The 14,544-nt window shown below is 33.3% G+C and overlaps 1 protein-coding gene and 1 long non-coding RNA gene across 2 annotated transcripts; one reads left to right on the top strand and one right to left on the bottom strand.

Moving 5' to 3' along the window:
• Positions 1–3,328: 3,328 nt before the first annotated feature.
• On the top strand, positions 3,329–6,904 carry LOC111885528 (uncharacterized). The gene is made up of 12 exons (XM_023881780.3): positions 3,329–3,551; positions 3,657–4,344; positions 4,466–4,640; positions 4,743–4,816; positions 4,949–5,033; positions 5,120–5,209; positions 5,337–5,467; positions 5,541–5,622; positions 5,703–5,750; positions 5,828–5,900; positions 6,300–6,403; positions 6,505–6,904. The coding sequence occupies exons 1-12, from the start codon at positions 3,386–3,388 to the stop codon at positions 6,622–6,624; spliced, it is 1,836 nt and encodes a 611-aa protein (XP_023737548.1). The 5' UTR covers positions 3,329–3,385; the 3' UTR covers positions 6,625–6,904.
• A 443-nt stretch (positions 6,905–7,347) lies between these two features.
• On the bottom strand, positions 7,348–8,902 carry LOC111885529 (uncharacterized). The gene is made up of 4 exons (XR_002848133.3): positions 8,762–8,902; positions 8,145–8,261; positions 7,618–7,936; positions 7,348–7,526 (listed from the first exon to the last, which is right to left on the bottom strand). It is a non-coding gene; the product is annotated as an uncharacterized LOC111885529 (long non-coding RNA).
• Between the last annotated feature and the right edge of the window lie 5,642 nt (positions 8,903–14,544).

The following is a 14,544-nucleotide window of genomic DNA, read 5'->3' as shown; positions in this document are numbered from 1 at the left end:
AAACTTGAAGATGAATATTTAGGTTGGATGTTTATATAAGATTTGTTTTAAATATATAATATAAATATAAATACACAAATGTACATGTGTCAAATACAGCCCATCACAAATTTAATGTTATAAACTACAATATGACTGAAAGTGGTTTTCCAAATATAATGTTTATACTATAATAAAATATATTAGAAGAATACCATATAGTAGACGAATCTCACATGTTGTGTAGAAATTTAGTTGCATAGATAATATATTATAATTATATTTCATTTAAAATATGTTAGGGTCATTTGGTTATTACATTGTTGTATTAGGCACTATAATCTCATATATTTTGAATGACTTACAAAATTGATGTCTGTAATTTGAATATAACGTAATATCTTATGATGTTTATTGAATGATATTATCTTCGATTGAACACTTTTTAATTGGAATCAACTTTATTATAGTTAAAAATTTTGGCTCCGTTTTTTTCTTTTCATTAGTTATAGAATATGATTTTTTATATTAACTTAAAATATGTCACTATCTTAAAATAGATTGAGAATGAGATTTTTTATATTTACTTAAAATACGACACCATTTTCTATTCAATAGTAAAACTCACAAAAGTTGTTAAATATGTATTTTTATGAGGTTCAACATAAATAGACGACCACAAATGAGAATCCATATCTAATCAGTCATCAACTAATTAAATTAGATACTAATGTGTACATAAAAATTACATTTAAAATTTTAAACTAATAGTAAAAAAATTTCATTATTTATTATGATAAAAAAATATGTAAATCAAAAAATATACATGCTATTTAATCGCATACAAGTTTTATGTATGACTTATTCACAATACATTAAACCATATATAACCATATTAAACTACATAATTATCTCATTGCGCAACGCGCGGACATTCGTCTAGTTAAGAGATATAATAGAGTGATACATGACAAAAGAAAAATAAAATATGCATTAATTATGAGGCCTAATATATTGACACATGTCAAAATAAAAATAAAACTATTATTTTATTACAATAGGGATATATTATTTCTACATAATTCATTGTCTACATAATTCATTGTTTTAAGAATCAAATATTTTTATACTTTTCTTTTACATGGAATACCATTATTATTAACTTGATTGTCATTCTATTTTAACCATGAATTTTACAAAGGAGAATGATAATGTGCATATCATACACAATGATCTCCATCTCATGAATAATCATGTTACTCAAAAGTACGTATCATGTATAAATGTATAATATTATGCATCTAATGTATTAATTTGTGCATATTATAAATTCCATTCGATACTTGGATTTTCATGTACAAACTTTTGAATAAAATGTACAACTTTGTGCTATCTTGAATCAGTATCATAAAAATGCCGCAAATAGCTCGAGTTTTAATAGCGTTAAACCAAGTTTAAACTCTGACTTGTAACTTAACGAGTCTTCTTTTGTAAATTTAAGCTTGCGTACATAGAAATTAGTTAAAGCTCGATTCAACAGTAGTAGCTCAAATACAGCTATTGGAATGGAACTATGTTTAACAAGTCAATCTTGATTCAAATGCTTGAATAATATGAAAATATCCGAAAGACAAAACTGCAAATTTGGTCCTTGTGGTTTGCAAAAATCTTTGGATGGGGTCCAAAAAGTTTCCAGCTTGCACCGAAGGTCCAAAATCAAGGTTTTTCATTGTTTTTGGTCCAAAAAAACTTGAAAAGTCGATTTTACCCTTTTCCATTTCTTTTTTCTTTTTTCTTTATTTATTTTGGTATTTAAATAATTAAAAAAAAAATCTTACCCACCACACACACACACACACACACACACACTCTCTCTCAACTGAAGAACTTCCCATCTCGTCTCCATTGGCAACCTCCAAAGTCTTGATTTTAACTCCGACAAACTCACTGGAAACAGGTGAGCATGGGAACTGCCGGAGTCTCAAGAATCTGAAGAGAAATCAAGAACCTACAACATTTGGGCCAACTCCAACAAACTCACCTCCAAGACTTGATTTTTGTTCCACCAGTTTATCAATTTTAGAACCATAAAGAGAAATCAAGAACCTGCAACATTTAGGCCACCTATCGATGCCTTCTAATTAACTCTGACTAACATTTCCCCTCTCAACCTTAGTCAACATCTCTCTCCCAGAAGGTATCACGATGGTTGGTGATTTTCGTCATCAGAGAACATAACCCACCACCTGTAACTCATCAAAAAAGCAAGCGCCACCATCGACTTGATCTTTGCTTCCTTTTCTCCTCATCATTGAATCACCCCACCTGGAATCTATTATCTAGTACCAAATCTGGAATCCACAAAACCTAAATACACACGAACGAAAGGCAAATTGAAGGGAGCTGAGGTGCAAATGGGAAATTGCAAGGAGGGGCAAGGGGGTCTGTCAAGACCGACGACCCTTTGTGGGTTTACTCTTCGTCTTCACTGATTGGGAGAAGTAAGAAAGAACACAAATAGAAGCAGTCAAGGTGGTGATCTGTTGGTCAAACAGATCACGAGAAGGAGTCGATCTCCGACGAACTCCCCTAGGTTCTTCGCTTGTCGTCGGCGGCCCTAAATCGAGGGGGAAAGGGAACCGATTGGATCGAAGGGAGAAAGAAGAAGAGCAAAAGCACAAAATGGGTGGTTCGATGGAGTTTTGGTCCATCGCTAAAATGAAAGAAGAAAATGAAGGTGGCTTACGCTGTTGGGTGACTATTACAGCGAGGGGGCTGCTCCGGTGGCCTCCTTGGTTGTTCTCATTCTATTCCGTTGGCAAAACACGAGGGGTAAAGGGAAAGAAACACCGAAGTAGCAGCCGAAGGAAGTGACGATACTCAGGGGTGTTTGGTTATTTCCAATTGACAGAAAGGAGGGGTGGAGGAGGGTTGCCGGTTCCCCCTTTTTTCTCGCTGATGGTGTAGAGAGAGAGAGAGAGAGAGAGAGAGAGAGAGAGAGAGAGAATTATTTCCTTTTCTATTTATTTTTAAATTAAAGTAGTATTTGAAAATTAAAAAAAAATATAAAAAAGAAATTAAAAGGGTATAACCGTCATTTTAAGTTTTTTTGGACTAAAAACACAGAAAAATCTTAATTTTGAACCTTCTATACAAGTGAGAAACTTTTTGGACCCTATCCAAAGTTTTTTGAATACCACAGGGACCAATCTTACAGTTTTGTCTATCCGAAAGTTCAATAAAATACGCTTGATAAAATACCCATAACTATCGTGTAGGGACTAAACTTTCATACTTGTAAATTCAGGGGCTAAAATTATTAATTATTTTAAAAGTTCTTCCAGTCCGGATTTCTGAGCTAGAGAACATTATAGCGAGCTGAATAGAGACCTTCGAAGGTTCATCAATGGCGGAAATATCTGAAACCATGGGAACTGAATTGTCGCCATCAGAAGAAGATAGAAAGGAGAACTCGGAGACATTGATATTCGACCATAAAACCATGCGAAAGACAAAACCTGGATTGAAGCGTCTCGCACTAACCCTGTCTGTTTTCTTCTCCTTCCTGTTGGGTATCTCTCTTACTCTATTTGTACATATAGGTATCATATGGATACACTTAAAATCTATTTGTACAAGCGCATTATTGATGATTTGTTTTGGATATGTCATAATAGGTTTACCATGGTTGCTTAAATCGATAGAGATCTATCGATCACCACTTCCTTTTCGAGATATAGATTCACTATCAAACGCAATTGATTCAAAACCGTTCTTGTATCCGTGTAAATTCCACGTAGTGTTCGTAAATCTCGATCACAGTACTCCAGTTAAGTCAAACGCTGAAAAGTTAGGGTTTTTGGTTACCAATCACATGTTACGATTTGCTGATCGGAATTCCGTTTGTGGTACTTGTGAAAACAATTACACAGTCTCAGTGAGCTTAGACTCCGGCAACGATTGTGTAGAATATGGCGACGTTGATCAAGAGAGGGCATGGAGATGTGGAGCACTAAGCAAGTTGAATCATGATGAGACCTTGAAGAACGAAGACAATTTTGATGATTATTTGGAATCTGTTGTAGGAAGGAACAGGGTTTACACTGTTGTAGTTGTGAATACTGGTGAAGGGGATAGGATTAGATCAGTGGTGGGGAAGTATCGACATGCTTGGATTGTAGGTAGGGTTTCAGAGATGAATGTGCTCGCAGAGAAAGTAGCTGAAATTTTCATCAAGATATTTGTGAATGGTCTGAAAGAAGAAGAGAGTATCCAAGGGGAGTTTATGCCTGCTGGTGCTGATGGGAAAATTGTGCTTTCTTTCAATTTGTTGAATGCTGATCCAAGCGATTGGATTTATGATTGGTATGAAAGATTTTCTTGATTTCTTACTTTTTAGATCCCAACATATGTATATTATGCAATTATGCATCACATTCTTATTTGATCCCACATATGGTACTAAAATATCTGATTCTATATGAAGGGATTTTCAGGAGGTAGATGAGAAACTTTTAGCCCCTACACTTGAAGCATTGGGCCCTATAGCAAATATAAGTGTGGAAAGTCAGGTTCTGTATCACACTCCAAAATCTTCATATTCTTATTGGGATGCTGAACAAGAGAGTCATGTCTTTAGCACCAAAGATCTCCCATTCTTTGTAAGTTGATAAGTAATTAATTACTTTCTAACAGAAGATTATTATTATTACTATGGTGTGTGATTAGAGGTTTTTTAAGTGAGGTTTGTGTAAGCTTTGTAGGTGAATTCAAATGAATGGCACGTGGATACTTCCATTGCAGCTGGTGGGAGGTCAAAGATTTTGCAATTTGTGGTGTATATTCTTTAACTCAATATCACCTTTATTCTTATGACTATTTATGAAGAAGTAAAAAAGAGTTTGCACTTTGTGGTGTCATTAGTTGATATCTTGATGTGTGTATTGTGTATGTTTGCACTTAATTTCAGATATATACCATCTGCCAATGAATGCCCACTCAGGTTACAGCTTCCAAATGGAGAGATTTCAGTGACAAATGGCTTTATATCTCCGGTGAACTTCTATGTTTATATTTACTTTTCGTACCAATAAATACATTTGGGATCTTGATTTCATTATAAATGCTTTACATATTGCAGACATGGGGTGGTGTTGTAATTTTGAATCCTCCCAACTGCTTGGAAAATACCAATAGCATGCACCCTCTCAGACGTAAAGTTTCTCCTCAGGTTATAAACAAATATGCACTCTTACAAATCTTCCAAATTGAGAAGTTTTATATATATATATATATATATATATATATATAATGTGATGTGACAAGGATTGATGATGATGAATCTGAATCTGAAACAGGAAGTTAACCAAATATTTGAAGTTTTCATGGGACAGCTTCGACAATTATTTGGTTTAAAATCAAGTGGTTTCCACAAGGGTACATCAGGAACATCTCTTCTTTTAGCCAGTGAGAGAGGCTTTACAGAATGGTATTAATTTGTATCATTTATACTTTTTACCCCTCATTTTTTTTTAAATCAGATTGTTTACTTATGAATTCAGGGAGCTAGATGTGTTGGCTCGTAAACATGCATGCTATAATCTTCGCCAATGTGGTGCAACACTCGGGTCACTTTCAAGATTGGTATTTTTCAGATTATTTTAATAATAATAATAACTTGAATCAGAAATGTTGACTGAAAAAGTTGTCCAATCTCAATGCAGGTCCAGTCACTACCAAGAATGATCATCAAGGATGAGATTGGAAAACAGGTTCCTTACTTAATACAGAAAGAAGGACTTAATAATAATAATACAGAAACAACTTTCTTACAACTTTGCTTTTGCAGGTGAAGTTTTCTCTCGAGGCTGCAAAGTTAGCTCAGAGTAATGCATCACAAGGCATTTATGATGCTTCAGCTGGTATTATTGTTGAATTTGTATATATATATATATATATATATATATGGTTAGGTTATTTTGTTTTTACTATCTATTGTGTGCATGTATGACTGATTCTGGACCAATCATTTTAGTTATTTTAAGAAAGTAATTAATGCATATTACATGTTGAAGATATAATGAATATTAATTACATCTTCATCATTTAATATACATTAATTACTTTCTTAAAATAACTAAAATGATTGGTCCAGAATAAGTCATACATGCACACAATAGATAGTGAAAACATTTGAACTTATCTCTCTCTCTCTCTCTCTCTCTCTCTATATATATATATATATATATATATATATATATATATATATATATATATATATATATATATATTGTTAATGATTTATGTGGTATTTTTGGCAGTTTCCTCGAGGCATGCAAGATCATTGGCTGAGGATGCGTTTTTTCACCCATCTGTAATGTCTGTCAGTTACTACTCATTTGAGCACAACTTTGCTGTCTACTCGGTTAGTTTCTTTTTTTTTTTTTTTTTTTTTTTCCTTATTAAACAAATGGTAAATATGAAATAAAAATTCATAGAACAATATTTTGTGCATTTGCATTGCAGCCTTTCTTTCTGCCACTTTCACTACATGTGATTCTTGCGGTTGTGAGGGAGATGAAAAGATACAAACAAGAAACCCGAAAGTATACAGCTTGGAAAGCTGCAAGAAAACCAGAATTCTGAAGATGTAGACCAATTACCTCTTGTATTCCAAATGTTTTTTTTTATACAATTTCGGACTTTAATTAGATTTCATACGGATTAATGGTTGATGGTGAAAAAAAAAGTAGTTTGTTCATTCTTTGTTCATGGTTTATTTTAGATTTTCTTTTCTAAATCAAGTTATATGACAGGTCATTTAAATTATTGTTGCTTAAGTGGCTACCTATTAACAAAACTACATGTAATTCTTTCTCATTAGATGAGCATGAAAATGAGGTAAGATTGATTTCCTTCATGTCCATTATAAAGATGCAAGAGGAATTGAACTTGTTTAGGTAGCAGATTCATTGGTTACAAGATACCAGCTTAAATGTTGTATATAAGTCAATCGAATCTTCATGAATTCATCCTCAACATTTCTAACATAAATTAAAAGTCTCAAAGGCTCTCTTCACTTTTGATATAATCATCTTGTACATTGAAGAAATTTTGAAAGCTTATTAAGCCATTCTGCTTTTGAAAAACTCACCCCATAATAACATTATACTTCCTTTTATTTTCTTTCTTATCAGGACATTATCCTTTAAAAACTTTACCCAAATATAACATTGTTTTTTTCATTTTTTGTGTTGTGTTTCTAAAACGACAATTTTAATTAGAAGCCCGAACTAGTAAATCTACATGAGCAGTAGTTGTAACTAAAACTTAAAACACAACAAATTGAAAGGAAAAAAGACTGATGGGTAATCTAAAATCGGATGGGTAGGTAGATAGAGCATAACCATAATTGTCATCATCAATCTTCAACACATAAAGAGAGAATGGATATTACAATTTACAAACTTCCCTCATCACTCTTCATTAAAATCTGTGCACATTCACAAGCAATCAGAACTTGCTTACTCCACATTATTTCCTACTTCCTGTCAATAAATAAATTCACATTATATAATCATTACATGTTTGTTGTTTTAACATATAAAGCAAAGTAAAAAAAAAAAAAAAAAAATCTACCTTCTTTGGTGTGGGTTTATTTTTGTGTCGGAAGAAGTAAACAGTTCCATTTCTGAGGTTGTGACTTATTTTGAAGTCTTTTGACAAACGTCAAGCAAAAGCGGTCTTCTGGCAGAGCAACTTAGGATCAAGAATTGCAAGTACTTGTTTTCTTTTTTCTTTTTTCTTTTTTCTTTTTTCTTTTTTGTTGACAGTAAAGTAAACAATAACAGGCTCCTGTCCTGTGCTTCTTCACCGAGCGAAGGCCGAGAAATATTCAGATAACTGGATTCCCCAAGCTTTACATCAAACGCTTGACCACCGCATTTCACTGCAGCACCTGAATCAATCAATGTAAACCTTATACACCAAGCATCTATTATCCAGATCAAACATAAACAAACAAAGCTTGTTTTGTTACAAGAAAACGATGAATATCATCAAGGTAAATCAGAGCAAAGATTTGCATCATTATCAAAACCAAAAGAAGCTCCAATTTTTCATCAAAACAGATAAAGAAATACAAACCAAGAGAGATGATTTGTTACCCCAAAACTCCATTGTTGCAGAGAGAGGAAAACCCAACACCAACGCGCACCCTTTCAATGATAACTAGGATGTGCAACCCAGCAGGTGTAAGCCATTTGTTTTACTCTAAGCAACACCTTTCAATGTAAAAATAATATAAAGGTTTATACTTATAGACATTATAAATAATCAGAAAACCCTTAAAAACCACACAATCAACCACAAATCATATTATGTTGACACTAAATAAAGAATAAACACACCTTTCGTCACGCAAATGTAGCATCTATTCACTACACTTGAATTGAAGTCGATTCAATTTTTAATTTCAAGCTTTTTATCGCCCAAATCCAACACACATTCGCTAAATTCCACTCATGCAGTTCAGATTACCCAAATAGCAACCAGATACGTATGAAGGCATTTTTATTTTTTCAAAATTATGCAAAATAAAGATTCAAATGGAGATAAATCCTAATTAGGACAACCCATATTTAAAATCGGTGCATAAATTTTGTGAAGAGGGGGGGAATCAAAATTCGCATCCAACTTGTTCAGGTAACGGAAATTACGATTGCAAATTAAAAATTACAATGAAAAACCGGTGGACTTACTAAATAGGACAGAGAGGACTTACTGGATGTAGGGAGCCGGTGGACAGGAGGCACAACGGAGAAGAAAGCCGGTGGAGAAGAGGTGTGGGAGTGCCCGTACAGGGTGGTGCAACGTCACAGCATCAACAAGGGTTTTATGCAGAAAGAATAGGGTATTAGTGTCGTTATTTTATTATTATTTTTTTTTATAAAATGCTAAAAATCTAATTATTTAATATTTTAACGGCAATGTTTTTTTTTATTATTATTTTTTTATTTTATTTAAGAGTAATAACAGATTATATGATTTTTTCAAAATAATATATAATATTGGAAACGATTTTATTAAAAAATTTTCTAAAATAATAAGACTTTTCTGTATAAAATCTCATCAACAACGGTGTTTAGCTAAGTTATTTAAAATTTGATAAGTATTTTTTAACTTATAACTTATTAGTTTATATCGGTGTCAAAACAAAGTTTGTTCTTTTTAAAGGTTTAGATTAACTTATCCGATGTCAAAACACTATAAGTTGATATGTCTTTTCTAGTGTTTGACAAAATGACCAAAAAAATATTTTCTACAGATGTTAGACAACTATAAGTTATAATGAGCTTTGATAAATTATGAGTTAGTAGCTTATCAAAAATGACTTACGTGTTGTTTGATTCACATAATGTTGTTGAAGGAATTTGAATTGGAATTAGAAAAAGAAGCTATTAGGAATTTAAATCCAATTCCATATGTTTTTGGTTGGTAGGAAATTGAATTAGAACTAATTTCAGAATCTGTGTGGTTCGCAAAAAATAGAGTTGGAATTCATGTAAAATTAAAAAATTGTCATTTTCTGATTTGTTTAATTTTACTTTGTTTTATAAGTTATATATAAACATATATTAAATAAATTATTGAACTTGTAAAATTTTAATTTATTAATTGAATATGCATGTCAACATATTACGAAAACCATGTTAATAAACATCATAACTTAAAGTCATTCGACTTTGCATCATGATAACGTTATAAAAAAGCATAACAATTTTTTGATACATCCCTATTGAAGATACCAAAAACTTACAAATCCAAAATACCAAGCAGCATCCTAATAAACATCCCAAAAGAACTTAAAAATCTAAAATACGAATTAACATCCTAATAAACATCCTAATTCATAATACTACCCTTCTAAAATGTATTTGACCCAAACCTCTCCATCACCTTCTTCAATTTGCCAAAAGTTTTGTATGTGTATATGATCACTTCTTATCTTGGTCAAAGCTTTGAACTTCTCGATTTCATTTAACATTAGTACAAAAATGATCTACGGTCACACTTTTCGAAAAACAGGTTGTCACAGTCATTATTAAAAGTGTGGCCAAATGTCACTAAAAGAATTTAGAGACTGTTTTTAGATACATTTTAAATTAGTTTGTGTGGCCATTATGTAGATAATCAAAACTTTAACCACATTTAATTATATCAAATATGACAATTATTAGCCACACTTGAACATTTTGGCCATATGTCACCATTAGCTATAATTACTGATTAACATTATGATACGTTTTTTCATATGAGACAATATATATTATATATGGTGATATGAGACAATTATATATGTTTCTGTATCATGTTGTCTTTTTAGACACATGAAATCCAATGTAACCAACAGGTGATACATATGGCCACATTAAATATTTATGTGTCCATAGGGTGGTGTTTACTAGTGACTTAGTAAAAGCAAGAAAACAAGTTACTTTTAGTGGTTTATGGTCATATGCATTTTATTATGTGTGTCAAGATATGATGAATCCGCTTTGAAAAAAAAACTAACATTGTGAGTGTAATTTAAATATAAATATAATCAATACAAAAAATAACAATAAAAACTATTTTTATATAGCACGTTAAATATAAATATAACTAAAAAAATAAATAATTTGCAACTATTTTAAAAGAACCGCATCTCACTTTTACTATCCATCCAAAAAAAATTCATCGTCTTTCTAAGAAAAACCTATCACGACAAAACCCAAAACGGCGGTCGCTTTTTCACTTGTTCGTTCATTAGATTCTCCGCTACTTTGCCATCGACCACCGCTTGGTGGTTTTTCACCACCAAGCCTTTCACTACGGCCTCTCACAACCAGCAAAATCATATACGTCTCAGTCCACCACCTGATCACTCACGACGCCTCTCATTTTATACATTAACATTTTTCAAAATGTTAACACTGTGCAATAGGGCACATCACGATACAGTGCTTCTCCTGTGATTGAACATCTTCTTCCTTCTCAACATACTTCTTCAAAGAGCTTGCTCACATGCTTCATTTTGCTGACATTTCCCCACTTTCCCTTTCCCTCTTTCATCTCTCTTAGTCCAGAAACCCTACCCAAGATTAACTAATAATTTTATTCCTCTCCATTTATATTCTCTAGATAGACACCCCAAAATCTCTCCACCGATTAGCAGGTATGTATATAAATTTTGTAATTTCAGTTCTTGCATCTAAACATCCATCATATTTGTTCAATACACTTCAAAACTTCCTGAATACCTCTCCCTTCTCATTCTCTCTAAGACAAAACCACCACTATCGAGGCCATGACCACTGTCGGACATCACACCACCGCACCAACACTGAAAATCATACCCCATTCTTTATAAAACATAACATTTACCCAATGTTATTTCATTGTTGTTAAGGTTACTTAACAAAACAATATCTTTTGTATGAGTTGAAAAGAGTGTTAGAAATATGGTTTAGTGGCACTTGGAAATCTGAGAATCGTGATAATCACTTTCAAATCGAAGTATTTGGGTGGTACTTCCAAATCCTCAATTGGATAAGACTCAGATAAAATCAGAGAGAAAAGAAAGAGAGATTGATATGGTGTAATTTCGTGAGTACCAGAAAAAGTGACTAAAATTGGTTATAAACCTGCCTTATCCGAAAAACTGTCAAAGCTGTCATATAAAGATTAATTCAAAGTCAAAACCGGGTCAAATATTCAAAATTTGGATTTTCTGATGCATTTTTAATATAGTAATACAACCCAAATAAAATTTTCCCGCGCTGACCTGGACCCCAGCCTGGGGCTCTGCCCCTTGGACCCCGCCAGGGGCTGCCGCCCCTTGGACCCCGCTCCCAGGGGCGCTGCCCCCGGACCCCCGTTCGTTCAGGGGCTTCGCCCCTAAATGACAGTATACTTTAATACTTGATCAAACTTAAACAAGTGTGTAGTCCACACCTTCCTTACTTGTTTAATATTTATCAAGATCATTTTTAGTCAACAAAGTAATCCCTATCACACTTAAATAACATTGATGATAACAAATCACCAACAAACCTCCCCCATTTAAGTGTAATCTTGATTAACTTAAAATGAAACATAACACCAACAAAACTGATGCATAAATGAAATATCGTGACGATTGAATTTCACATTAGTATATTATATAATCCAAATATTCGAATATCAGGGTATCACTAAGGATTGAACCCTTTCTATCCATAGTGAATACATGAAGATAATACACACAACAGTTTACATTCTCATAAGTTCTAACTTGACACTATATTTTACTAGCTTGTGTCCCATCCTTCAATAAGCATATCAAAGCCAAGTCATAACTTCTTGAAGCAGCTAAACTTCATGCTTATATAGGTAGTTCTTTTATTCTTGCACCTGCAAATGCAATTTTTCAAAAGAACTATTAAGAATATAAATTCAACCTCCTTAACTTGCAGTACTGAACACATACCTTGGGATGATGATAATAATGTGTTCCAATCTTCAAATATCAAGCTTTCCACATTGAATTCAACATCTAATATTACATTAGATGGGAATTGGGTATCTCAATATAAAAGATTTTAAGTGGACTTTAAACCCATCCCTACAGCCGCCTTGTGCACAAGATCTCTTGCTAAGCCTTTTGTTAGATGATCGGCTAAATTAAATTGAGTTCTTACAAACTCCACAGATATCACACCAGTCATGATGAGCTCACGAATCATGCTATGTCTAACACCTAAATGTCTAGATTTCCCATTGTACACTTGACTATAAGCCTTAGCCAAGGTAGCAGCACTATCACATCTGATAGAAATGGTAGATATCGGTTTAGGGCATAATGGAATTTCATAAATCAAATTCCTTAGCCATTCAACTTCTTTACCAGCAACAGACAATGCAACAAACTCAGACTCCATGGTTGAGTTAGTAATACAAGTCTGTTTCTTAGATGCCCAAGAAATGGCACCTCCTCCAAGAAGAAACACCCAACCACTTGTAGAGGAGTGATCCTCTAAGTTGTCAATCCAGCTGGCATCTGAATAACCTTCCAAAACAGAAGGATATCCACTATAAGCTAAACCATAATTAATGGTCCCTTTCAAGTACTTGAATACTCTACTCACAGCTTGCCAATGATGTGAACTAGGATTACTAGTATATCTACTAAGCCTTCCCACAACATATGCTATATCAGGCCTAGTACTAATCATGGCATACATTAGACAACCAATAGCCCTTGAGTATTCAAGTTGAGACACTGGAGATCCTTTATTAGGTAGAAGCTTAAGACTAGGATCTATAGGAGTGCTAACAGAAGAACAATTCTCAAAGTTAAACTTTTTCAAGATCTTCTCAATATAATGAGATTGAGAAATTGAAATCCCATTGTTTCCTTTTCTAATTCTTATACCAAGAATTACCTCAGCCTCCCCCATGTCTTTCATATCAAAACTAGATGATAAGAATTTATTGGTTTTATCAACTTCTTCTAAATCAGTACCAAAAATCAACATATCATCTACATATAAGCAAATCATGACGCCTTTACCAGAAGTATCAAATTTGCTGTATACACACTTCTCAGCTTGGTTTAATGCAAAACCATTAGACAAGAAAACATCATCAAACTTTTGATGCCATTGTTTTGGTGCTTGTTTCAAACCATATAATGATTTCTTCAACTTGCACACTTTGTGCTCATTTCCAGGCATCACAAACCCTTTAGGTTGTTTCATGTATATTTCCTCATCCAAGTCACCATTCAAGAATGCAGTTTTCACATCCATTTGGTGAATCACAAGATTATGTATAGCTGCAAGAGCTAATAATAATCTAATAGTAGAAATTCTAGCAACAGGAGCATAAGTATCAAAGAAATCAATGCCTTCCTTTTGTCTAAAGCCTTGGATAACCAATCCGGCTTTATACTTATCAATTGTGCCATCCACCTTCATTTTTCTTTTGAGGATCCATTTACATCCTAATGCCTTGCAACCAGGAGGTAAATCAGCCAATATCCAAGTATTGTTATGCATGATAGAATCAATCTCATCATGAATTGCCTCTTTCCAGAAATGAACATCCCTAGAAGCCATTGCTTCACTAAAAGTCTTTGGATCCTCTTCAATATTAAAACAATATTGATGTTGAGAAATAGTCTCATTCCTTATTCCTTCAACTAAATATAATTGAAAATCAGATCCGAAAGACTTAGCTTTTCTAGCTCTGGTGCTTTTCCTAGGTTCAGGTACAGAACTTGCACCACCAGAAACATCTTCAGCTTGAGTAGTACTCTTGCTGGAAGATTGATGAATCATGTCCCTTGGTCTAGGTATAGATGTAAATCTTTCTTCATCAAAGATAGCATCTCTTGACTCTATCATTGTGTTTACAGACACAGATTCATTAGATTCTAAAACATAGAATCTATATGCTTTGGAATGCTCAGCATATCCAATAAAGATACAATCTATACCTCGCTCACCTAATGTTTTCCTTTTGGGTTCAGTGAGCCTTACAACT

Source organism: Lactuca sativa, chromosome 9, assembly GCF_002870075.4.
Source record: "Lactuca sativa cultivar Salinas chromosome 9, Lsat_Salinas_v11, whole genome shotgun sequence".
Classification (NCBI taxonomy): Eukaryota; Viridiplantae; Streptophyta; class Magnoliopsida; order Asterales; family Asteraceae; genus Lactuca; species Lactuca sativa.
Note: the sequence above shows the minus strand (reverse complement) of the source record. Positions and strands in the feature narration are given on the sequence as shown.